The 25,776-nt window shown below is 43.7% G+C and overlaps 1 protein-coding gene across 3 annotated transcripts in view; it reads left to right on the top strand.

Annotated features, from left to right (window-relative positions):
• LOC147734754 (aldo-keto reductase family 1 member C3-like) overlaps nt 1–25,776 on the top strand; it is a 230,388-nt gene that overhangs the window by 170,271 nt on the left and 34,341 nt on the right. For all 3 annotated transcript variants that reach the window (XM_086953031.1, XM_086953032.1, XM_086953033.1), the window contains one exon: nt 5,162–5,327. In XM_086953031.1, coding sequence (XP_086809157.1) covers nt 5,162–5,327 — 166 coding nt within the window. The remainder of the gene's footprint in view (nt 1–5,161; nt 5,328–25,776) is intronic.

Genomic DNA, 25,776 nt, shown 5'->3' on the forward strand with positions numbered 1-25,776 from the left:
AGTGGCAGCTGATGAACAAGGGCGTCTAGACTCAGGCCTGAAACTCATGAGCTGTCACATGATGCCCCAAGCCTCAGCACACACTGACAAATATTTAATTTATTAGCGTTCAGAAAAACAACTTTGATATTTTCATGAACACTGCCAGAGTGTCACCCTCTTACCCTCCACAGGCTGCCAATGACAGGATGAGGAAGAGGAGGATGAGGCAGCTAAGGCATGACCCATCTATGTAATGATGTTTAAAACACAGCACTCTAGTCATCAAGATCACTGTGACAGTGCCCATTCCAGCTTTTCTATTCCCATAATTTGGTTCTATTAGACTGTTATATTTCTATACTGTGCCTGTTCTCAGACTTTTCTTAGAAAGTGTGAAGTGTTCAAGAAATCAGTAGAAATGTTTGCATCATGTCTGCTTACTGCCTAGCATAACATGTTTTTGCTGTGTATGACAATGGTTACCTATAATCAATATGATGATCGAGATGATGCATACATCGCTGTGATGGTTTAGTTTTTTTGATACCTTAGTGTTTTCAACCCCTGCTTTTATTTTCATAATATACGATAGAATCGGCAAAATACTCAAGTATTCAATCGAAGTCAAAAACAGACTTCCCGCTAGGATTGTCCCCTACAGGTCACTCTGGTTTGCAGCACCAACCAGCCTCAATCAGAGGCGACATTGTGGACAGTGAGAAGAAGTGGCCTTCTGCTAATTATCCAGCTGTTGTAGAGAATAGCTGACTCGCTATTTCCTAACAAAAACAGAGGTATGCTTTGCGATCCATCTTGAAAAACTCAATGGAATCCAAGCCATGAGCATTGAGGGCAGGGGTGGAGTGCTCCTTAGAATGACCTGGATCCTACAAGAGACTCCATTGATAGTTCATGTACGGTGGAGACTCAATGGAATCCAAACCATGAGCATTGAGGGCAGGGGTGGAGTGCTTCTTAGAATGACCTGGATCCTACAAGAGACTCCATTGATAGTTCATGTACGGTGGAGACTCAATGGAATCCAAACCATGAGCATTGAGGGCAGGGGTGGAGTGCTTCTTAGAATGACCTCGATCCTACAAGAGACTCCATTGATAGTACAGGTACGGTGGAGACTCAATGAAATCCAAACCATGAGCATTGAGGACAGAGGTGGCGTGCTCCGTGGAATGACCTGGATCCTACAAGAGACTCCATTGATAGTTAAGGTATGGTAGAGACTCAATGGAATCCACACCATGAGCATTGAGGGCAGGGGTGGAGTGCTTCTTAGAATGACCTGGATCCTACAAGAGACTCCATTGATAGTTCAGTTACGGTGGAGACTCAATGAAATCCAAACCATGAGCATTGAGGACAGAGGTGGCGTGCTCCGTGGAATGACCTGGATCCTTCAAGAGACTCCACTGATAGTTCAGGTACGGTGGAGACTCAATGGAATCCAAACCATGAGCATTGAGGGCAGGGGTGGAGTGCTTCTTAGAATGACCTGGATCTTACAGGAGACTCCATTGATAGTACAGGTACGGTGGAGACTCAATGGAATCCAAACCATGAGCATTGAGGACAGAGGTGGTGAGCTCCTTGGAATGACCTGGATTCTACAGGAGACTCCATTGATAGTTAAGGTATGGTGGAGCCTCAATGGAATTGTAAGCTGTGAGAGGAAACTTAGACCCAGTTCCTAGCAAATGGCGACTGAGTCTGAACCTTGAGGCTTCCCAGCGCCATGTGGTAGCAGGTCATGCAGTCGCTTTTTTGCATCTGAGAATTGTAACCCTGAATTTATAATGGGGATAGCAGGATGAGGATTATCATGCTATATCTTTCCCAATATGTGCTCTGAGTGCTGACACGGAAACACGTTCAAGGGGCTCACTAAATTTCAGTTTGTATGCTGTAAAAAGATCTAGCCAGATGTTTAAGTTGCATGTATGAATTGAATGTTATGCCTTGCAGATTGTATGAAGAGCGGACCTATCACCTAAATTTGAATCTCTACAACAAGAGCACTAACTCAATAAGTTGTCATACATACAGTGCACATGTCTGACCTACACACTACAAGCTATTCCCTGTAACAGACTCCTCATTTTTTTGAACTATTTAATGATTCAAACTTATGATCACAAATTACACCCTTATCATTCCAGGAAGGTCCTTAATCAATTGGTTTATCCTAACAGTATTATACTTTACAACATGCATATCTGACCCCCCTAAGACATCTTAAAATGCAGTATATCTATCACCAATTAAATATGGTAAAATAGCTCTACTATCACTTTTAGGTCTGTCCTTTGTGACACCTTTAGCCGTTTTGCCAGATTATTATTTTTTTCCAAAATGCTCTTACATAATGTTCATATGTTCATACATAAATGGGATTTTCGTTTGCCAATCACCTTGGGGTTAGACTTTGTAAATACTATATTGGATCCCAGCACACTGTTTACCCTAGTTACGGGTGCCTCAGAGTTACCAAAGTGATGCAGAGTATGTCTGAGGTTTGGTTGACAGATCTTAGGGATACTTTGGCTACTGATTGTGAGGCTCAGAGAGAGGGATGATTTCTCATAAGCACAAGCTGCGAGGCCGAAAGTCCTTGTGTACAATTATGTGTAAAATGGCCAACTAGTCCTACTAGCTGTAATTAAAATCCTACTGAATAAACCTGTTGAGAGCCTGTAGACCATTGGAGATTGCACTGTGGAACCACCGGGAGTGGGGGCACCACCTGCAGGGCGAGAACCACTGAGGGAACACTGCTGCTGCCATCATAGCCTGTGGCGTCCCACGTGGGCCGGCCTGCAGTCTTCTGAGCTATGCTAACGGTTGACATGGAACCAGGCCCTGGGGCATAGTGAACTGCCATGACTGTGCTATCAGATGCCGGAAATGTGGCCCGAACCAGTGGCTGCAGGCCTTATGGGTCTGTCAGGTAAGGGGGGGCCCTGGAGAAACAGAGGTTGTAGGGTGAAAGTGCTAGCCTACCTAGGGCATGCTGGGTGGAGAAGAGAGCTAGGCTGCTGCCTGCATGTCTCCAATCGGGTTGTGGGCATTGGTGTGCATCAGTTGGGAGACGCACCCTCGGAGACGATGGACCAAGCCAGCTTCGGTCTGTGCAGGTCACCAACCTGTATGCCTGTATGCCGACGTTGCAGGACATCCCTCCAGCCTGCTTACCAGTAGCTCTTCTCTTAGAACCAAAAACAATGACTTATAAAGAGAATATTTTTGCTTTTGTGAGGCTACTCACCAGAAAAGTTTGATTATAATGCAAAAGGAATGAAATTCTACCATACTTGCTGCACCCAGTGGGCTCTAATCTGAAGCACTCATCAGTAAAAGTTCATCTGAGAGTGTTTTCCAGGTCCCTAAATTCTTTGCTGGTTTCCTAAGGAGGGGAAAAAAGAAGGAAGAGGGGACTATTTGGCTCCCTCAGCAAAATTATCCACCTGCTTGGGAAGTCAAGTAGTCAACACTGTTCTAAGAGCTCTGATGAAGACCCAAATCAACCTATACACAGGCTTCATGCTAGATGATATCGCAGAATACAGGTTTCTAGCAATTGGGGAAATTCAAGCTTTGTCCATTCAACTCCCTACTTCAAGAAAGAATAATGAAGTTCTCCAAAAATATTTTCTTCATGCCCAAGGAGCCCTTATCTTTTCATCTGAATGAAAAGATTTGCCTAACTGCATTTGGTAATCAACTGATCTCTCCAAGAGAGAGAGACCTTCATTCTTTGGACATCAATCACTGCATAAAGTTCTGCATCAACTGAACAAAAGACTTTAGCAAGCCCCACCAGTTCTCCATCTTCTGGTCAAGCAAGGTATTGCATGCTGGATAATAATGTGTACTACATTCTACCACTCCATAACTGGTAGACCTCAACAAGACAGAATTGTAGCTCGCTTCACTAGGGGCATTGCAGCGACAGTCGTGCTGCTCGTGAAAGTACCCTTGGAGGACATTTGTAAAAGAGAAATGTGGGTCTCCAGCCACTCCTTCTAGAAGAGGAAGATTCAGTATTCAAGACATGAGTGTGGGCTGCGAAACCCATTTCATTAAGGTGACCATCAAAGACGCTCATCTTTGGCACATACTAAAGAGGTAGCATTTATTGCCAAGTCAGCTTTTGTAAGTTTCTACTTCAGTTTTTTACTACTTTATTAAAGAAGTTTTTTTGTAATTTTCTGTTTATGGATCTCAATCTTTATTATTTTCTTGTATTGCACCTGTAATTCAGTTTTGTTGTGAATTTAGTCTTGAACCATTGTTATTGTTATATACTTCACTCGCCCCAGGTTCGGGTACTAGGGCTGCCCCTGTTTCATGCAGCCATCCTTTCAGCAAGGCATACATGAGTCTATTTAACACTACTACTTTGGTAATCGTAATTCAAGCATGTACACCTATGAAATATACATTACTGGTAAAAAGAAAGCTACTTGCTTGGAACTACATTTCTCCAGCATTAATAGCATTCATAAAGGTACATGTAAATTGCCCTCCTGCCTGTGTCTTACACTACAAACCATTATTCTTGAAAATCTGACGGTTGGAGCCGATGTGGAGGTTGAAACTCTGAGTCTCTCTGTATCATTGGCCACAGTTCAGGTCATACAATGAGGTGAATTGGCTACAGGTAGTCTATTGTTATCAGTAATTATGTGTAATCTATAAACAATAACAATTCTGTAGAACTGTAGTTACAGGTAACTTTTTCTTTCTAAATGTGCTATTCTGCGTGCACACCCCCAATCAGAATATATATTTATGACCTGACATTTGAATGATCCAGTGGCGTAACAATAGCGCCCGCAGTGTGGTGAGGCCCCCAATGCCATAGGGCCCCCTCCGGCCCTGTCCATGGGTAGGGGGCCCCTGGCTTCAGAGCCCCTGATTGGATGCGGAGCGTGGGTGGCCCCTCCATATACTTTGCAGGGGGGGGGGTCCCCTCATGTTTTGTTACGCAGTTGGAATGGCCACTGAATTGTACTACTGGAACAAATAGTTACAAAGTAGACAGTTAGCGGGCCACATTTATGTTTTCTATATCTGTTTTACTGCACACTATAATTTAACTGCACATTTCTGTAATATAATTGTAGTAGCTGTGTTTCATAGCTTCTTTCAATTTATGATGCAGGGTTGACAAAACAACTCCAGTGCTTCTGGACGATCCTGTACTTTTAAAGATGGGTGTAAAGTACAAGAAATCTTCTGCCCAGATTGCCATTCGCTACATACTCCAAAAGGACATTGTAGCTCTGACTAAGAGCTTCAAACCAGAGCACATTAAACAAAATATTCAGGTACGTATGTACGAATGTATTGGTGAGATCTATGGAGCATGGACCTAGCTTCAATGCAACAGTGTTATACAGGAGTAAGGTATTACAATTCCTTAAATGGAAAGGGTGGTGTAGATGTGCCTGAGGGAAGGATGCCTTAGTAGGGAGGTGGGGAAAAAAGGGATTAAAGAGGGAAAGATATGGATATTACTTGAAACTAGAGTTGGCAGCAAAGAAAGTTAGACAGAGAGATGTCTTACATAAACATTGCAAGCTTGTGGCACAGGAGTTTGTCTGAGGTAGTCTCTTGTAAACCAACAACCTTTGTCTACTATTAAGAACATTCAATGACCAGTGAGGAAAATCCCCCTTTAACTTTTGAAGTCTTTTTATATAATCTATTGCCACCAAATAGTCACAACCAATAAGTAATTTAAAGAATGAGTCTCACAAACCTTTGACTGCCTGTGCTGGATCTTAAAGAGGAAGGGTCATATAGACATAATCCTTCTTTTTTTCTCATTACAGCTGAAAGATTATTCCTTCTGTCTGACTTTTATGAGCACTAGTTTTTCTTTTGATATCCAGTCATATAAATGGAACAGAACTGAGCAACATACTCACCTAGAGAGAGAGAGTTTGAGGGGAAAGCTCTGGGTGTAAGGCATGAAGCTAATAGGTAGTTGCCTAGTCAGCTACCAGACCCACGGCTTCACTATTACTGACACATATCACAGTAGATATTGGTTTTGTGTGCTATAGTTGCCTAATTCATGCATACAGTTTTGAAGAGTGGTTCTCTACCTTGAGTGTGACTTGAAAAGTTACTGTTCCTGATAAATATCCCTTTCCACTGCTCCTTGTTGTGCTAAATCCCAAGCTCCTTCTCCCATGCACTTTGGAAGGTAGACCTGTGCTCATGCGTCGTTGTCTGTAATGTTCTATACAACCTAGAGCTGGATTTGTGCTATACCACCCAGGTCTCTGATGTATTATTTGCACATACCTGTGAGGGTTATGGTGTCTCCATATTTTGCCTCAGGTTGTAACGCCCAGTATCTTACTTCTTTCTGTCTAAAGCATTTGCCTTATGTTATCCCATATTTATATTTGAGGCTCTCAAATCCTTTTATCAGCCCTTTGACAAAGAGAACCTAAGCACTTTATCACCCTCCACAAAGAATTATCTCTTATTTCCTGGGGTAAAATCCATGTTGCCCCATAGTGGTGTAACAGGTATTTGGTCATCCCTCACTCCTATTCAATGTATTCCGAGTCAAAACGCATCAAGTGTCAAAGATGTATGTAAATTTCCACTACCTTGGTGTTTTGGCATCCATTGGATTTCACCTTTTGGTCTATGCTAAGGTATGGTCTAGCACAGTGTGTCCCAAACATTTTAGAGCATGACCCCCTTTTTAGCACAACAAACTTTCGTGACCCACCTACTTTAATGGACATAAGGCAACACAAACTGCATGGTAGCAACATTAATAGCAATTTGTCAGAAGACATAGTCTGACATTTGACCTCTGTCTTTGAAGTGCAGCAAATGTGGACGAGATAAATACAGCATTTAAATGAATTTTCAGTGCTTGGACTTTCACTACTAACTAAAAATCGGCTAGCAACCCACCAATGGGTTGCGACCCACAGTTTGAGAAACACTGATACAGCATGCAACACCCCATCTCTACTTTTATCCATTCCTCCAGGAGTTGGGTGGCCTGATATTAATGCACTACACTTGGAACGCCAAGCCCCCCTTCTCTGGACTACATTGTGTTTTGCATTCTCCTTATTCTTAACTTTTCTCCCACCAAGATATACCCTTCTAAAAGTTGCTGGAGTTGCTGGAACTGTGATTACCCTATCCTGAGTGGATCGGCTCGACAATCCTTAACCCCTTCGTTGCTCATGACGAGCTCAGCTCGTCATGACCACACCCGTTTTCATTATGGCCCAGCACAGGAGAGGGATACCATCAGCAGGGATGTGGTTAAGGTGTTTCAAGAAACAAAGTCATCTTGATTTCTGTTATGCTAACTTTGCTCTCACCCGCGTTCAACAATTGTGCAGGGTTACTTTGATGTGACTGAATAAGGTAGTGTAGATTTTCACAATCATTTGACCCATTGTCGTTGCCATGTCAACATCGAAGTAGTATATCTGTGAGTGGGACCATTTTAATCATGTGGTTTATAGTAACTGTCTGCTGTTTCTTTATCCAGTGACTCTGAATTTAATTAATTCATTTTGAATCCCATCACAGCTCAAAATCACGCCAATTACCCGTAGCCGGCTTGATGTGGTTGTGGTAGGGTTTGAGAGGGTCAGAAGAACGTTATGCTCAAATATTGACTTCTCAATATGATGCCCTCAATACTAGCCCTGTCTGATTCTTTCTACCACTGTTTTGGTATAAAACACAGAGAGCAGCGGAGACCCAGAGTGCTTCGTAACTCACTAACATCTAGTCTATTTTGTCCTCTTTAAGCCCATTTGAATCCATAGCACCTCCATCAATGCCCAATCTAAGCTGTCAATTTCTTTTTTCAATGTTCAAGGAGAGGATTACCATTTCTTTCAGTTCTTAATCAGCGATATCAATTAGGAGAAGTGCTTTCTTTGTATTATCACTGGTTTGTCTTCTTGTAAAGTATTCTGGACCCGGGTGAATCAGTTTGTTGTTGTGGTTTTACTCCTGGTTGTCAATCTCCTTGACAATATCTTAGAATCTGTAATCAGCAAATATATATCACTATATGAGGCTCTGGCTTGGGTCTTTCCCAGGTTCAATGGGAGTACGATTGTAGAATGTATTATGCTTTCCCTGTAACATATTTATTAACTATGGGAATGGTCCCAGCAAGCTTAAAACCTACTTTTTTATAAAAACCTGACTGTGAACCCATTGAGTGGAGAAGTGTGGCTCAGGGGTTAGAGGCGGCAGACCTGGAAACTGAGATCGGCCCTGGACCAGGGTTCAATTCCCCGCCTCGGCGGGTCTTGGGCTCAAAAATTCCACGGACTCGATAATTCTCACTCCGGTGCCTTCTCAACTCATGGGTTCACACTCTGCGACTCTGGGCAATAGCTTGCTTAATCTCCACAATGGCCCCTCGCGGCGGGATGCCTGGCTTTCACCTTGTGGATACCCTGCTGGGGTTATCTCACAGGGGAATACCAGGACGGGTTCCCTAAGCAAGCGCGGGGAAACCCTTTGTGGGTAGCTGTGCGCTATATAAGCTCAAATACATTTACATTTACACATTTACAACCTGGTTCTTTACCAATTTTAAGTTTTTTAAATGGGTAATTTGATTTCCTCCGTCATTGTCAGCTTTCCTAATCTTTCTCACTCTTCAATAGTCCTTCGTGGCAGGGAGATTGCTTCCAGATAATTTCTCTGTTCTTTTACCTGCCACTCCTCTTTGCTATACAATTGCTGGTAAAAACATCAGAATGCTTTGTGGTTTCCTTCTTCTGACTCAGTCTTCTTGACCTCACACTTCTGTTCTACAATTGCTTAACATTGTCGCCACAACCAAGTGTTAGAAATGGGATCTCTGGTTGGGTAAGGCTTGCGCCGAAGCCAGGCAGAGACCACCACTATAGTGAGGGCAAGGGAGTTACACCCTAAAGATAACCCCTGCTCACCCCCTTGATAGCTTGGCACGAGCAGTCAGGCTTATCCCAGTGGCGATGTGTAAAGCATTTGCGGAACACACACAGCAATAACATACTAGTCACACCACAAAAGGAACTCCACACAAGGTTGTATATAAAAATAGCCTTTGTATTATCATAAAACACGTTAGATGGTAAGTACACAATATACACTGTGCCAACTGGCACTGGTCAATATTTACAGGGGATTATAAACACACTAGCAGCCCATCCCGACCTTGTCCGGGAGCAATCAGGCTTCCCCGACCCCCGCCTGCCCCGACATTGGCCATCAGCCCGGGCCCCCTTCCGCCCCGACCCCCGCCTGCCCTGACATTGTCCTCCGGAGGCTTACCTCACACAATTATGCCAGAGGCCCAGTATTGCAGTGGTGGCCAGCAGCAGCGCCTGAGGCACTGGGGAGCTTTCTGGGTAAGTGGGGCTCTGGTGCTCTGTTTGCAGGGAGGCAAGGATGAGCAGAGGTTGCAGGGATAAGAGTAGGAGTTCACAGAGTATGGAGCGGCCGGCGGGAGTCGGGAGCTTGAGCACAATTATGCCAGAGGGTCCCCCGCCTGTCCCGACCCCCGCCTGCCCTGACATTGTCCCCCGGAGCCTTTTTGTTGTAACTCCCCGTCCCCCGCGTGCCCCCACCCCCGCCTGCCGCGACATTGTCCCCCGGAGCCTTACCTCAGCCGCCGCTCCTCAGTTCAATGCTCCTCACCGCTCTGCTGGTCCGCTGCTGCTCACCGCCTGTGTGCCGCTCGTTAGTGCTCCTCCCCTGCGCCATGTCTGCCGCTCAGCCGCCGCTCCTCAGTTCAGTGCTCCTCGCCGCTCCGCCGGTCTGCTGCTGCTCACCGCCTGTGTGCCGCTCCACAGTGCTCCTCCCCCGCGCCATGTCCCCCGCTCCTCCTCGCGTTCCTCACGCTCCTGGACGACATCTGCACGCAGGTCACGGCCGGCGCTACTTCGAGGGGACTACTTTTTTTTTATGTAAATTTTTTAAATATAACATATTTTTAAAATTTATATAGCCTATGTCCATCTGCACACCCTGAGGATTCCAACGATGTATCGGGTGTGTGGATTGGCGCTGTGGTTCCCGAGTTTACCCGCCTCAAAGCCTCAAAGTTCTTCCTTTATAATAGTAGTATAGGTGACAGGGCCACACGGACCACTCATGAATCATCAACTGGCAAAAAATAGTCAAAGTAAGAACATATCATAAATGTAGACCGCAAGCAGTAATTATTGGCAAACACTATACTCAGCATCCTCAGGTAACATAAATCATATCATGTACAGTATCACATTAGGAGAGAAATATATTCTGCGCCAACCTCATAAGCCTAAACATATTAGACCATAACCTCCTAAACATAACTCGCATTAGGAACTAAATGTACTAACATAAACCAAAGTAGGGAATAACTCACACCTAAACCACAGTAGAGAATAACCTAAAACATAACACAGTAAGCAAAATCTCATAATCATAAACACATCTAGAAGCATAAATCAGGGTGCATGAAACATTCCATATAAGGGTACCAAATAAGGGCCTAGCGCCCTTCAAACCTAATAGTCCCCCTAGCCAACTAGCCATCTCTAAGGGACTCAAATGCCCTCTGTCCAACGGTCAGGGCGCGCTGCCAATGCAGCAGGAGTCACGGGTGCGCCATTGCGCAAACCTAAACGTTGCAGCTGGCACTAAGTGCTGCGCAGCTGTGAAGAAAAGAACTGGGGCAGCGGAATGCATCTCACTCCTAACTTCAGACATGCCCCCAAAGAATGAATAACCTAAACATTGCAGCTGCCCACTACTTGCTGGGCAGCTGGAAATATTAAAATGCGGCATGGGCTGCTCTGACTGGGTGCCTCTGCCAGGCACCATGTAACTCGAGCCCCACTCACCTGGGCTCATCTCGAGTGCGGTGAGGGCAGGCACCGACAATGTGCCTCGAGCCCCCTCTGCTTTGAATCTCCATGGGCTGCGGTCTCCTTTTCACCCGGTCCTGCTCCTGGGGGCCGGGACTCCTCACAGGAGGCAGGGGTAGGCTTGCTCCGATCGCCTCTCTTCACCCGGAACTCCTCTCTGCTTTAGCTGCTACCGCTGGGCTCTCCCTCGAGCATTGGAGCCCCACATCACTACCTCGCTCCAGCCTCTTCCGGCTCGGCTGCAGGCCCCGCCCAAGTCACGGGCGGGTCTGCCTGGCTTCCGGGCATCTACTTCTTCAGCGGCCATGAGGGGTGGGCCCCCTCATAAGTTTTGAAATCATATAAGGCAGGGTGGGCACCTGCTTGGGAGCTCTAATAAGCGGGGTGGGCACCGGCATGGTAAATAAAGAAATAAGCGGGGTGGGGACCCGCGATATTTAAAAAACGCAGGGTGGGCATCCGCAATTAAGGTAACCAATGCTGCCATGAGGGGTAGGCTCCCACTAGTCAAATAAAAGTATGAGCGGGGTGGGCACCCACAATAAAAGCACAATGGGGGAATCCGTAGGCTGGGGATTCCATCAGCAAGGGCTGCAGCTCGGTGCACAGCCCCCAGGCCCTCCCACCCCTTTGGGGAAAGTCCAGGACATAGCGCTCACAGGGCGCTAATAGCAACACAAAGTCTTTCGATAAAAAGGAGCAGAAGGTCCCTAAAGGGGATACAAGCCCCAGCCAGAAAAGAATAGTCCTCCAGTCATCAAGGGCAAGGCAGGACCCAAGGAGGCAAGCCCTCCTGGCAGCCCCCCTGGGCCACAGCAGCAGCAAACCGTGCAGTAATCAGCCAGAGAAAAACTGAACATTTACATGGGGGCACAGATACAACTGGTTCAGGAGCACTTTGTGTACATGACTCCTTCCTTCTTTTCCCAGGGACATCAGACGCACCACAGGAGGTGAAGCCAGCATTGTGGAGGGAAGGCACAGTCCTATTTAGGTCACAGGTGCAACTCCTCCCTCCCATCTACATGCAGATCTCCCTATTCACCACTGGGCAGACTCATCCTGGCTCCTGGAGCCACCCACATCATCCATCACCTGTCAATCACAAGCCAGAAATGCAATTCACATCATGTAGGCAGACTCACGGCACACAGAAATGCCAACTTCTAAAAGTGGCATTTCTAAAATAACCACAATAAATCTGGGCACACTATTGTGCAGCATTTATTCACAGGAGTTTGCACATACTAAACTCCACTGTAGTGTAGTTCCTAGTTTCCCACTAGGCCCTGCGCATTGGAATAACATAAACAGTAGTATCGATGTGGAACTGCGGATATTCCAGGCCTCCACTGACTATGCTAAACTTAATTGGGTGTGTTACCAACTAGCTCAGAGGTCACTGGAAACTTTCTTCTCTGTATAGGAAGTGATCAGCTTCCCAGGCACAGACAAGAAGGGATTCAGTTTTCCAACAACCGTGCAACATGACAACTTTGCTCCTCAGATTAAGAGTCGATCTCTAGGGTCGTGTGAAACAATAGACATGTATTTCACTCAGTCAGTCTAGTGCAGTTTACTTTCACGAGATGTAGAGAATAGAGAGACGGGCGTTTGTCAATAAAGGGTTAACATTTATTGAACAGTCTTTCTTCTCGTACAAGAGAAATGTATTGCCACAATTGCAAAATTTGTTATGATAAAAAGTACGTACAGTAAGATAAGTATTGCGAAATAATACTGTAAAATCATTGATATGGTTTCTTAGCCATACAATGGTTAAAAGTAATAAAACATATATACAGTCATATATACAATAGGCTAAAATACTCAACTGGTGCTTCTAACTAAGCCTACCCCAGTGTGCCTGACCTAAGCCTAACACGTGAAAGGGGAGTAAGTAAGTAGCTTTAAGTTAAGTTGGTTTTGCCAAGGTTTGTTTCAAGAATTCTCATTTAAGGGTTTAGTCAGCACCATACCTCTGAATAGAATGATGGAGGTTTGGTATCTCCTTCAGGGGAAGCTCGATATCCCTGTCACCCGCGAGGGTAAACCGGAAACGCCGGAGCTGGATTTCTCTGCACGAGAAAGGCAGCGGCTCTTCTTCAGCGCGTCGAGAGGAGGAGGCGGGGGACAGCGTCCGCGGGCAGCTGGATCTGCTAGGCTCTTCGCAGAGGGACGTCTGTTCGGCTCCTAAGCGTACTGCACCATCGTTCGCGCTTTAGCAGCGATAATGGTATCAGTAGCTTCACCACCACAGGGATAGCAGGCTGCAGCGACAGAGTGCTACAGTGCTCGGCAACAGCAACGGTATGCACAACATGGTGCACAACAGCTCTCATTGCTTAAGGCAACGTTGGTAGTATTTATACCTGACAGGTGCCGGGTTTGACGCAAGTTTGCTGGACATAAGACGTCAATTAAAGATATCACTAGGAAGTGATAGCTATCAGTTGCTCATTAGAGTTCTATTACTAATCAAAACATAGCAAGGGGGATTTCCCAGTTTGCTGAGTTTTTATCTTGTTGAAGAACTCGGAGTGTTAATCTAGGAATATCAGATAGTGACTTCTGCTCTGTCATTGCACTAATTGGTCGCAAAGGAAGTGGCAGAGAGAGATATCCTTGAACGTGGCTCTGTTCGTGTGAGGTCAGAGATGACTTTCTGAATATCGCACTTGAACTGTTATGCCAATATAGGGAATAAAATGGATTTATAGCCGAATAGGGGCATAAGGTCACAGTATCGATCAGGACCCTAGATAAACACGCAACACCCACTCCACGTTTACATGTCCATCAAATTACTAAAACTAAAGCAATAGGATGCATGTGTAACATTGCCCACCCCAAAATACATAAATGCATTCGAAATAGGCGTACTTGTAATACATGGAATTTAGGTACTGTACGTTATTGAAGCATAGAAATCATTCAAAAATTATGGCATGTGAAATCAATGAACGATTATGCATTAAAATTACACATGAAGTATCTCTGACAGAAGAAGGGCGAGATAAATCATCACATATAAATGCATTTGCAAAATGTGTGCTAGAGGCTAATGTAAGTTGTTATGTCTCTAGGTGTGTGTAAAAAATAGAAGTATGAACTTCTGTTCTTTAAGAATAGATTTTACCTCAAGCAAAGATTTGTTCGTGCCAAAAAAAGGTCAATATTTGAAAAATATCCAATCCAAAGAGAATTAATGCTTGAACGGGGAAACAGAGTTCCAACGCTGCTAGCAGTCTTTGTTGACTAGAAGTGAAGGCCGAATTCAGAGTTTCATGGGAACGCTGTGTGTCGGAAAACTTCTCAAAGTTATTGTTTCTGTATAGGTGGGAACATCATATCAGACAGGCTCGCAAAGAATTGGTCTACAAATTCAGGTGACAGTTCAACCAAATTTGATAGCGCTGTAACTTGGCAAGTGTGAGAATGATTGCTGTCATCGAAGGCAGGATCAGTAATGCTCACTGAACGTTGTACCTGGATGATGTTGCTTTTGTCACTCGCTCCACTGTTACCACTTGGTTGTAGCACAGGAGTCTCCACAAATGCCGTCATCAGGATTGGTAGCCGCTGGGGACAACACAATGCATGAGCCGTTATTGGACTGAGCAAAGTATCGACGTCCATTGGTACTGCTGATGGAAGTGAAAGACAGATGTCCAACACGCATTCATCGCCGCAAAGCATACATCGTAGCACAGGTAAAATGCAATTTTGCCATACAGGTCTGAATGAAAGGAACCAGGTCATGTTTAGATCTCTCAGCCTGGCCAATCCGAGGACGTTAGTTATCCTGTCCCGGTAGCGCATTGCTAGGATTGTCTCTTCCATTCCCATGGGAGCTATGTCTGAACTGAGGCTTGCCATAACAAAGTAGGAGGGTCAAAAATAAAATCCCTGCTACAAGTCCCAAAAATAATGGTATGCCGCCAAAAACAGAGTGCACAAAATTAGGAACGATTCCCAAAATTGCTTGAAAAGGCGTTAGCAGTCCCGTAAAGACTGTCTTGAATATGCCTGGGACGCTTGTGGCACTAGACATGTTAAGGAGTTGGCTTAGCATTTGTACGAAATGCACGGGGCAATTTGTTGATAAAAGGTCATGAACTTCAGTAGCTGTCCTTGCAACTAGAAGATCATACGTCTCTTTTGATGACGTTATAGGCACTGTTGTCTGTAAAAGTACAGATTTAACTTTGCTTAAAGTATCAATTCGTATAGAATAGAGATTCAGACGAGGCCAGATGGGAGTCACTGAGTCTGCAGCCCCACTCGGAAACAATGCGAAATAATACTGTAAAATCATTGATATGGTTTCTTAGCCATACAATGGTTAAAAGTAATAAAACATATATACAGTCATATATACAATAGGCTAAAATACTCAACTGGTGCTTCTAACTAAGCCTACCCCAGTGTGCCTGACCTAAGCCTAACACGTGAAAGGGGAGTAAGTAAGTAGCTTTAAGTTAAGTTGGTTTTGCCAAGGTTTGTTTCAAGAATTCTCATTTAAGGGTTTAGTCAGCACCATACCTCTGAATAGAATGATGGAGGTTTGGTATCTCCTTCAGGGGAAGCTCGATATCCCTGTCACCCGCGAGGGTAAACCGGAAACGCCGGAGCTGGATTTCTCTGCACGAGAAAGGCAGCGGCTCTTCTTCAGCGCGTCGAGAGGAGGAGGCGGGGGACAGCGTCCGCGGGCGGCTGGATCTGCTAGGCTCTTCGCAGAGGGACGTCTGTTCGGCTCCTAAGCGTACTGCACCATCGTTCGCGCTTTAGCAGCGATAATGGTATCAGTAGCTTCACCACCACAGGGATAGCAGGCTGCAGCGACAGAGTGCTACAGTGCTCGGCAACAGCAACGGTATGCACAACATGGTGCACAACAGCTCTCATTGCTTAAGGCAACGTTGGTAGTATTTATACCTGACAGGTGCCGGGTTTGACGCAAGTTTGCTGGACATAAGACGTCAATTAAAGATATCACTAGGAAGTGATAGCTATCAGTTGCTCATTAGAGTTCTATTACTAATCAAAACATAGCAAGGGGGATTTCCCAGTTTGCTGAGTTTTTATCTTGTTGAAGAACTCGGAGTGTTAATCTAGGAATATCAGATAGTGACTTCTGCTCTGTCATTGCACTAATTGGTCGCAAAGGAAGTGGCAGAGAGAGATATCCTTGAACGTGGCTCTGTTCGTGTGAGGTCAGAGATGACTTTCTGAATATCGCACTTGAACGGTTATGCCAATATAGGGAATAAAATGGATTTATAGCCGAATAGGGGCATAAGGTCACAGTATCGATCAGGACCCTAGATAAACACGCAACACCCACTCCACGTTTACATGTCCATCAAATTACTAAAACTAAAGCAATAGGATGCATGTGTAACATTGCCCACCCCAAAATACATAAATGCATTCGAAATAGGCGTACTTGTAATACATGGAATTTAGGTACTGTACGTTATTAAAGCATAGAAATCATTCAAAAATTATGGCATGTGAAATCAATGAACGATTATGCATTAAAATTACACATGAAGTATCTCTGACAGAAGAAGGGCGAGATAAATCATCACATATAAATGCATTTGCAAAATGTGTGCTAGAGGCTAATGTAAGTTGTTATGTCTCTAGGTGTGTGTAAAAAATAGAAGTATGAACTTCTGTTCTTTAAGAATAGATTTTACCTCAAGCAAAGATTTGTTCGTGCCAAAAAAAGGTCAATATTTGAAAAATATCCAATCCAAAGAGAATTAATGCTTGAACGGGGAAACAGAGTTCCAACGCTGCTAGCAGTCTTTGTTGACTAGAAGTGAAGGCCGAATTCAGAGTTTCATGGGAACGCTGTGTGTCGGAAAGCTTCTCAAAGTTATTGTTTCTGTATAGGTGGGAACATCATATCAGACAGGCTCGCAAAGAATTGGTCTACAAATTCAGGTGACAGTTCAACCAAATTTGATAGCGCTGTAACTTGGCAAGTGTGAGAATGATTGCTGTCATCGAAGGCAGGATCAGTAATGCTCACTGAACGTTGTACCTGGATGATGTTGCTTTTGTCACTCGCTCCACTGTTACCACTTGGTTGTAGCACAGGAGTCTCCACAAATGCCGTCATCAGGATTGGTAGCCGCTGGGGACAACACAATGCATGAGCCGTTATTGGACTGAGCAAAGTATCGACGTCCATTGGTACTGCTGATGGAAGTGAAAGACAGATGTCCAACACGCATTCATCGCCGCAAAGCATACATCGTAGCACAGGTAAAATGCAATTTTGCCATACAGGTCTGAATGAAAGGAACCAGGTCATGTTTAGATCTCTCAGCCTGGCCAATCCGAGGACGTTAGTTATCCTGTCCCGGTAGCGCATTGCTAGGATTGTCTCTTCCATTCCCATGGGAGCTATGTCTGAACTGAGGCTTGCCATAACGAAGTAGGAGGGTCAAAAATAAAATCCCTGCTACAAGTCCCAAAAATAATGGTATGCCGCCAAAAACAGAGTGCACAAAATTAGGAACGATTCCCAAAATTGCTTGAAAAGGCGTTAGCAGTCCCGTAAAGACTGTCTTGAATATGCCTGGGACGCTTGTGGCACTAGACATGTTAAGGAGTTGGCTTAGCATTTGTACGAAATGCACGGGGCAATTTGTTGATAAAAGGTCATGAACTTCAGTAGCTGTCCTTGCAACTAGAAGATCATACGTCTCTTTTGATGACGTTATAGGCACTGTTGTCTGTAAAAGTACAGATTTAACTTTGCTTAAAGTATCAATTCGTATAGAATAGAGATTCAGACGAGGCCAGATGGGAGTCACTGAGTCTGCAGCCCCACTCGGAAACAATGCTTGCATACAGCATTTGACCATGGATGTTACTTCTACTAGATAACTTTTCCCTGGCACGAGGCCACAACATCTGTGATCCGTTCTAAGAATGTAACTCCCGTTTGCGAGTTGCATAAAGAAGGGCTCTATCTGAGTTGCAGGTGTGACTAGCTGGTGGCATGAAAGGTTGTTAGAATTTCCATCACATGCTCCGTGTAAATTAATACCCTGACACAAAAGTATACCGCTTAGTGAATGTTTACAGTTATTACCACTAAGAAATACATTTTTGTCGCTGTCACTATAGCAAGAATGAGTGTATGGTAATTTCCATTCAGATTTTACATATCCTTTACCCAATTGTTCATACTGGCCAGCAGGTATGTACTCAAGGCACTTTTTAAATCGGAAAGTTGTTATCGGAATTGTGATAATTCCGTGTATTATCCATTCAATGACAGGACTCTCTGACATTGTCAATGGTAATCTCTCGAGTTTTTCGATGCTCAGGATTGTATAGTCTGCTCCTTTCTTTGCCAAACTGATCTGTTTATCAGTAAGGTTAAAACTGGAAAATAATGACGTTGTGTTGATTAAACGCCAAGGCACATAGCCTGAACGAAGATTTTGCAGCGTCCAGCCTAATTCTATAATAGAACGTAATTGAGACTGGCCATGTTGTAACACTAGCAAATCTCTCTCTATCACATCAAAGGCAGAGGATACAATATTGTCCAACGAATATATTCTGGAAGACAGAGTCATTAACCCATTGTCTACTACAGAAAGTGATTTCTCCAAATTAATACGATCAATTTCTCGTATTTTTTCAGCAGTTTCAATTTGTTTGACTTTCCAAGCCTCGTTGTAAGCAGCATAGATACTGGTCGCTATGAAACGCTTTTGACGCTGTTTGCGTGGTCCAAGAATGAAATCGCGTAAATCAGCACCTTCTTTTAGTAAAGATAAGTGTTGCTTAATTTCAGCCAGTGTGGATGTTGTTAGCCATTCGAGGCAGAGTTTCCCTACACTGTATGTTGTTATAATCCCTGGATGTTGTCTCTGGGAATATCTCGAGTCTAATCTGGTCATTTTTAACCCCTGTGTTTTATTCAGGAATCTATCTTGATAGCTGTTTGTGTCAGTAGGCCAGATTAACCACTTTTTCCAATCAGGATGTGTTCTGTTCAAATTTAAAATTTGTGTTACGTCTAACTCAATATCTGCAGTTGCATTTTCAGGTATTGGCTTTGGTATAGACGGTGTTTTAAGGTCTTTGATCTTAGCTAGGCCAAGACAAGATGTTTGGTGTATTGTGTCATTTAAAAACAACATTTGTTCTGGTATCATGCAGGTTCTAAATAGTGCTTCAATGCCTTGCACCTGCCAATATTTTGTACCCCAGATTGTTTTCGTTTCAATATTATTTTTCCAATAATCAAAACCAAATGTCATCATTTTGTCATAAAATGCTTCTGAATATATCAATTTAGAATTTGTCAGCATTGTTTTCATTCCTGTTTTAACTAACAGTTTGTAATAAAACGTTTCTGCATTACTGGTGTTAAACCCTGAGAAGTATTTGAATTTCTCAAAAAATGCTTTAGAACTGCTTTTAGGTGGTGTAGCACAATGTTCCCATTGATTATACATAAAAACATTTCTAGGCTGTGCAGATTTATGCAAGTAGTGATCCCCATAGTGGGTGTAACAGAATAACTGCTCATAACTAGATGAACCTTGTAAATAATCATGATCTGTGAATCTAGCTGACATTACTAAATCAGACATCATGTCATTAATACTGTTAAAGTCCCAATCATCAGAGAATGTACTCGGTTTTACAAAGTCACTTAAGGAAACCTTTAGTTGATGAGGATACTTTAGGATTTCTACCGGACCATAGATCTCATAGTCTGTTTTCTCCCATACAACCCCACCAGGTATTGGAATTGCTGTGACATTTACTGTTGACAGTTCTCTTTTCTTCACGTGGGATGATCTGTGTGGTTTCAGGACTAGGTTGATGTTCTGACTTGCTGTGTCCATTGTAATATATTTTCCTTCAATGAATTTTCCCAAACACAGTACCATGATGAGCCAAAGCAGGAGGAAAAATACACCTAGACCGAACCAGAATTCTAGCCAAGGGGAAACAAGGTAGATTTCTTTTAGTTGATGAAAGAGTTCTGTTGCTTTTTCTTTAAAAGTCTTTTTTGTTTCTGGCATCACTTCGGGGTCGTTTAAATCTTCAGAGAAGTTGTCGAAGTTGATGAAATAACCAGAGGCAGTTCTGTCAATTGATGGGATTGTTCTTTCAATCTGTCTCTCGGTAGCACTTTCTGATGCCACATTAGTGTAGACTGGTGTTGTATCTTGACGAACTGTTTCAATCTGTGTTTCAAGAGGCACGAGTTCCATGGCATTATTGCATAGTCCTTCATTGTGCACTGCAGGCTGATCGAATGTGATGAGTCTTTCAGTTTGAACCTCTTGTATTGTTGCAAGTTTGGGTATTCTGTTATTTCTTGGGAGTCCACTGGGCCTACTGTTGATTATAGGCCACATGCTTGTGGTTTTACCAGATCGATTGACACAACTCTGTTCTCCTTTTTACCAGCAAGGGGCGGTAGCACAACTGATCTTGTTCCGGTGACTGCCAAGACAGGTACTGCTTTTCTGTAAGAAGGCCCAAATTCCTTCTTAACCGCGATCTTTTCTCTGACTAGATCCCCAATCTTTGGAATCCAGACAGGCCTTGCTGGGGCTGGTGCCTCGTCAGTGGTAGGTGGCTGTTGCTTTAACTTTGTGTTGCTTAAGGATTTTCTTGTTTCGTTCAGTTCCTGTAAAACAGCCAAACGATCCTTTACATCAAAGTGCGTTGTTTTTTCTTGTACCACTGACATCTGACTATCGAGGTCCTGAACGCGCATTCTAATTCCGAACAATAGTTCGTATGGGCTGAAACCTTTTAGAGAATTTCTTGGCATGTTATTAAGACTAGTCTGGACACTTGTTAAATGTTTGACCCACCCAGCACCTGAACCTAATACCTTCGCTGTTATAGATTGCTTTATGTCACGGTTTTTTCTTTCTACCACACTATTCCCTTCGGGGTGCGACGGACAAGAATACCGCAACCCAATTCCCATGCTGGCCATGGCCTCCTTATAGGCTCGAGAGCTGAAAGCAGGACCTTGGTCAGAATGGAACGTGGTAATTGCGTATGTGCCGATAAAGACTCGCAAATCTTTTATAACCGTTCTAGCGTCAGCCGAGCGCTGGGGCCTCATTTTTTAAGTGCTTTTCGTCTTAATGGTGTACACTGGGACGCGCTTCTCTTCTTTGATTGCGCAGATAGACCGCCTTATGCTGTCTAGCAGGGATCCTGAAACTACACTGGCCTGTTCATTACTGTGATCTCTGTTGCAGTCTTCACAATTTTGAGCAAAACATTGGATATCTATACTCATTCCTGGCCACCAGTACTCTGATTGTAATTCTTTCAGAGAGGCTTTGATTGTTTGGTGTCTCAGACCCAACCCCATGTGTGCTTCCAGTAAGAGGAAGCCCCTCCTGCTCCTGTTTGGAATTACTCTATCCCCCACTCCAGGGATTCGAGCAAAAGGAACGGAGTTTGCATCGATTATGTATGCATAATTGAGTGGATAGTTTACGGGTAGTGCTGCACAGTCGCCTTTTACGGTCGTTTTTACTGCCAGCATGGTTTCCCCGTCTATGTATTTATCTGTACGCTTTTTGTGGCTACGGAAGCCGGTTTAGTTGCTTCCGCGGTGGCTGTATTAGCCAATGAATTCCCTGCAACGTGAACGCCATCACGTTGAAGACTCTGTGTGTGAATCACGTGAGTCTTTTGTAGTTCTTTACTTAAAAGAGCTACCTCGTTCCAGAGCAATTTTTGCTTTATTGTGGCACCTGTGTCATCTTTGTAGTCGTTTTCAATCCAACTCTGCAGTTTGTTATTGTAAGAGTTGACGCAAAAATGAGAATCGCACACTATAAGTGTCGGGAATTCGCGTTCTGCATTTTCAAGCGCCATCTTTAAACATCTAATTTCAGTTCTCTGAACCGAACAGTACTTTACTGATTCGGTTTTTGTTACTTTCGGTCTGATTTTACCGCACAGCCAACGACATTTAATGATCGCACATGCTGTATCGTAGGATTTTCTCTCTACGTTGAAATGCTGTACAGAGCTATCTGTATAGATTATACAGGCATATTGTGGGAGAGGCAGAATTTCGATTGGCAGAGGATATTCTTCTTCATACTCTAAATCATTCAGTTCTTCGTATTGTGGGGCGAAATAGTATTTCACGTCTTCCGCTCCTAGAGAATCTATGCACTGTATCCATTTCGGATCCAGTGACACTGTAGGCAGGCTTACTGGGCTGAATAGCGCTTCGAAGGCGGATTCCGCTGTGAGGATGTTAATCCTTTTGCCGTGTGCTAGTTCTCGTTCATTTGCTAATGCGATTTGCACTGCGTTCACAGTTCTTTCTGTGTGACTGAATGTTTTTTCTGCTTGTGTGTACAAGTGAGATTTAATTGAAATTGGTACCTTTTCTCCCTCATTAGAGGTTAGGTATGTGAATCCGCATCTTCCTGGGATGACTCGGATTACAAGATCACGTGTGTTGTCACGTGTATCTAATTTTGTTTTTGCTAACATGTCTGTTTGCAGTGATCTCAAAATTTCTGTGTGTTTTTGAGTCCAATTGATTTGTTTAAAATCAGGTTTAATTAGTTCGTAGAGAGGTTTAACCCTCTCTGCGTAATTTAGAATGTAAGTTCTTCCGAAATTCAGAAAACCTAGAATGGATTGTAAATTCTTCAGCGTTTTTGGAGCTTGGAGTACAGCGCACTTCTCTAAGAAGTTGTCCGCTAGGCTTTTCCCTTCACTTGATAATTCGTACCCTAAGAATAGTACTGTCAGATGGGCAATTCGAGACTTTTTAAAGTTGAATTTGTAACCCTCTGCTGCGAACCCAAGTATAATGGTGTTCACTCTTTTCAAGTGAGTATCCAAGTCGTCGTCTGTGAGATAGATATCATCTACGTAAGATAATGCCTCATCATCATAGATTTGTAGTAACTCTGTTACCCTAGCTGAGAATAGTCCTGGGCTGTTCTTGAACCCCTGTGGGAGTCGACAGAATTTTTTCTGCGACCCAAATGCGGAGAAAGCGGTCAAATATCTGCTTTCTGGTGCAATATTTTGACAAAAGAAACCATTAGATATGTCTAATGTCGTTTTATATTTTTTCCTAACTATATTATTCATTAGGGCTGCACTATGCGAGTTTTGTACTGCAAAAGTTTTACAACATGTATTAAGATGTCTGTAGTCCAAAACTAGACGATATGAATTGTCTGGCTTGGAGACAGGAAACAAAGGATTGTTCATTTGAGAGGCATGTGCATGTTTCAATCACCCCCTGGTACTCAAGTTGATCTAAGATCTCCCTGACCTGTTTTTTAGCTTCTTGCTTTATGGGATACTGCCGTTGGGCAGTTGGTTCACTTTTTAGTTGGATTTTGTGAGGAGGAGAGTCCTCATCCCATCCTACATGATTTTTATACAATGCAGGTGCCTGGGCTACTGCCCATTTCCTTGCATATGTGTATTTTTTGTGAATCGGAATGTGATTCGAGAAGGCAGGCATAATCACTTCTTCGCCACGAGAGGCACTCCCTGACAAACTCCGGGGGCCAATCTTTTTCAGCTAACAGAATATCATAGCCTTTTGAGAGCTTATCCCAAAATAGACCCTTAATTTTCCTAGTCTTATCACCCTCCATACGCAATGTTATTTCGTATATTTTATGGGGCTTGCTAAGTCTGGTGTCGGCAGTTTCAACCTGAATGTATTCATTCGTGTCCACTGTCTCCAGATGACTCATCAAGATCTTGCACGCTATACTGATTTCTGCTGCACTGTCCAACATTGTCAATGCCCACTCCCTGTTTTTCAACTGTGTCCTCAGTATTCTCGGCATGGTTGATTACTCTAATACTGGCTACCTTCTTTTTCTGAAATTGAGATTTTTTACTCTGAGCAGGTTCCTTGTCTTTGGACTTGGTGTGCTCTCCTGGGTCTGACCGTCCTCTTCTTTCCGAATTCTGTGGAGAAGATCGAGAGGGACGTGTATCAATACTTTGATATCTATCAGGTTTTTTCAGATTATCCCTATTTCTAAGGTTATATCTTTTCTCAGAGGGCTCCCTCTGGGGAGACTGGCGTTCTCGAGTCGGAGTTCTTTCCCTCCGTCGAGGAGACCTTTCTCTGGACTGGAAAACTTTTTCCTTGGGAGTGGATTGTTTATTTCCATCCCAGCTCGTTTTAGGAGTGTTTGAATTATTTTTAATAAATAATTTTTCAGGACTTTCGAGCAGTTGGGGCTTTACCGGTTTCCCACCCAAGCTGTCTCTACCTAATTCTTCATAGCATTTTTCTATGATTTTTGCAAGCTCAACAGGATCTTTTATATCTGTTTCCCTCACCTTCTGGGGAATTGCCACAGATGCTGCTTCTCCTTTTATTTTGGCTAATAATATAGCCGAGACCTGCTTGAAGTCTTTCAGTGATTTCATACCTAGATTTAAAGCGGGCTCTGGACCGAATTCATTTTGAATCTGTTTTAGCACTTCTGGTATTACCGCCATAGACGGAACACCGTGTGTTTTTGTATAAATGGAAGCAAAGACTGTACCCCAAGTGTCACAGTCCTCCACGTGTGGTGCGATTCCCATAGGAAGGCAGATGGTCAAGATTCTGTGTTTCTCAATAGGGGTAGTATCAGGAAATACTGCCTCTATTTGAGTGATTTTCTGTGCTAACCAGAAAGGAATTTGTTCCCGTTTTACGGGTGTTTTACCAAGACATGACTGTATGTTCTGTGGTGTAATTTTATTTGTGTTCCCCTGATGAGGGGTCAGCTGTGGTGTATTAACAGCTGGCTGGACTGTTGCAGTCCGCATTACATATTGGACTAATTGCCTATGTATTTTTATTAGTGTTTTTTGCTGTGCTAACAGCTCTTCCTTAGACATTCTTGCAATGTCAGGATGTGGTGTGTAGCTGGCTAGAACCGGCCACGTGGCTCCTGGTCTACCTAGAGGACCGAGCCTAGTTATGTGATCATTGTGTTTTAGGGCGCCATTAAACCAAAGCAAGTGCTCTTGAAATTTAAGTGGAATTTCAATCTCCTCGAACGGAGCGTACTCTTCCGGAGGTTTCTCTATTTTGTAATAGTGAAACTCTTTTGTTCTAGCGTTTACCGCTGGAAAGTTTATCCATGAATAGAATACCTCTGTCTGCCGATACTCGTGAGCCTCTATCACGAAAATTACTGTACCACCTTGAGGTGTCAGTCCGTTTTCTATAAGTTTTAAAATTATAGATCTTCTTAAGTGGACCGGGATGATAACAGCATCCGGGTCTGTGTATTCGGGACCTTGCTGAGTCGCATCTACTGCGGCCCCAGAGGTTCCGTTATTTTCTACCGACATTTGTTAAAATGCGAAGTTTGCAGAGTAGGTCTCCAAGGAGACAAAGATTAGGTGCACAATATTTTGGAACACTGTATCCTTCAACGTTGAATAAACCAGAGCTTTACATAGGAATCTCTTCCTACTAAGGTCGGGCGGATTTTAACCTTTCACCCACTCCACACGTCTATTGGAGTATTTACGGGAGAAAGGGGTCTGTGTGAAATATGCACGACTGAGTTACTCTATCTGTCTTGCGTTAGTTTATCGCCTTACCAAACGTTTGGGCGCCATGTAGTGTAGTTCCTAGTTTCCCACTAGGCCCTGCGCATTGGAATAACATAAACAGTAGTATCGACGTGGAACTGCGGATATTCCAGGCCTCCACTGACTATGCTAAACTTAATTGGGTGTGTTACCAACTAGCTCAGAGGTCACTGGAAACTTTCTTCTCTGTATAGGAAGTGATCAGCTTCCCAGGCACAGACAAGAAGGGATTCAGTTTTCCAAC

Source organism: Lissotriton vulgaris, chromosome 1_2 (genome assembly GCF_964263255.1).
Source record: "Lissotriton vulgaris chromosome 1_2, aLisVul1.2, whole genome shotgun sequence".
In the NCBI taxonomy this organism is placed as follows: domain Eukaryota; kingdom Metazoa; phylum Chordata; class Amphibia; order Caudata; family Salamandridae; genus Lissotriton; species Lissotriton vulgaris.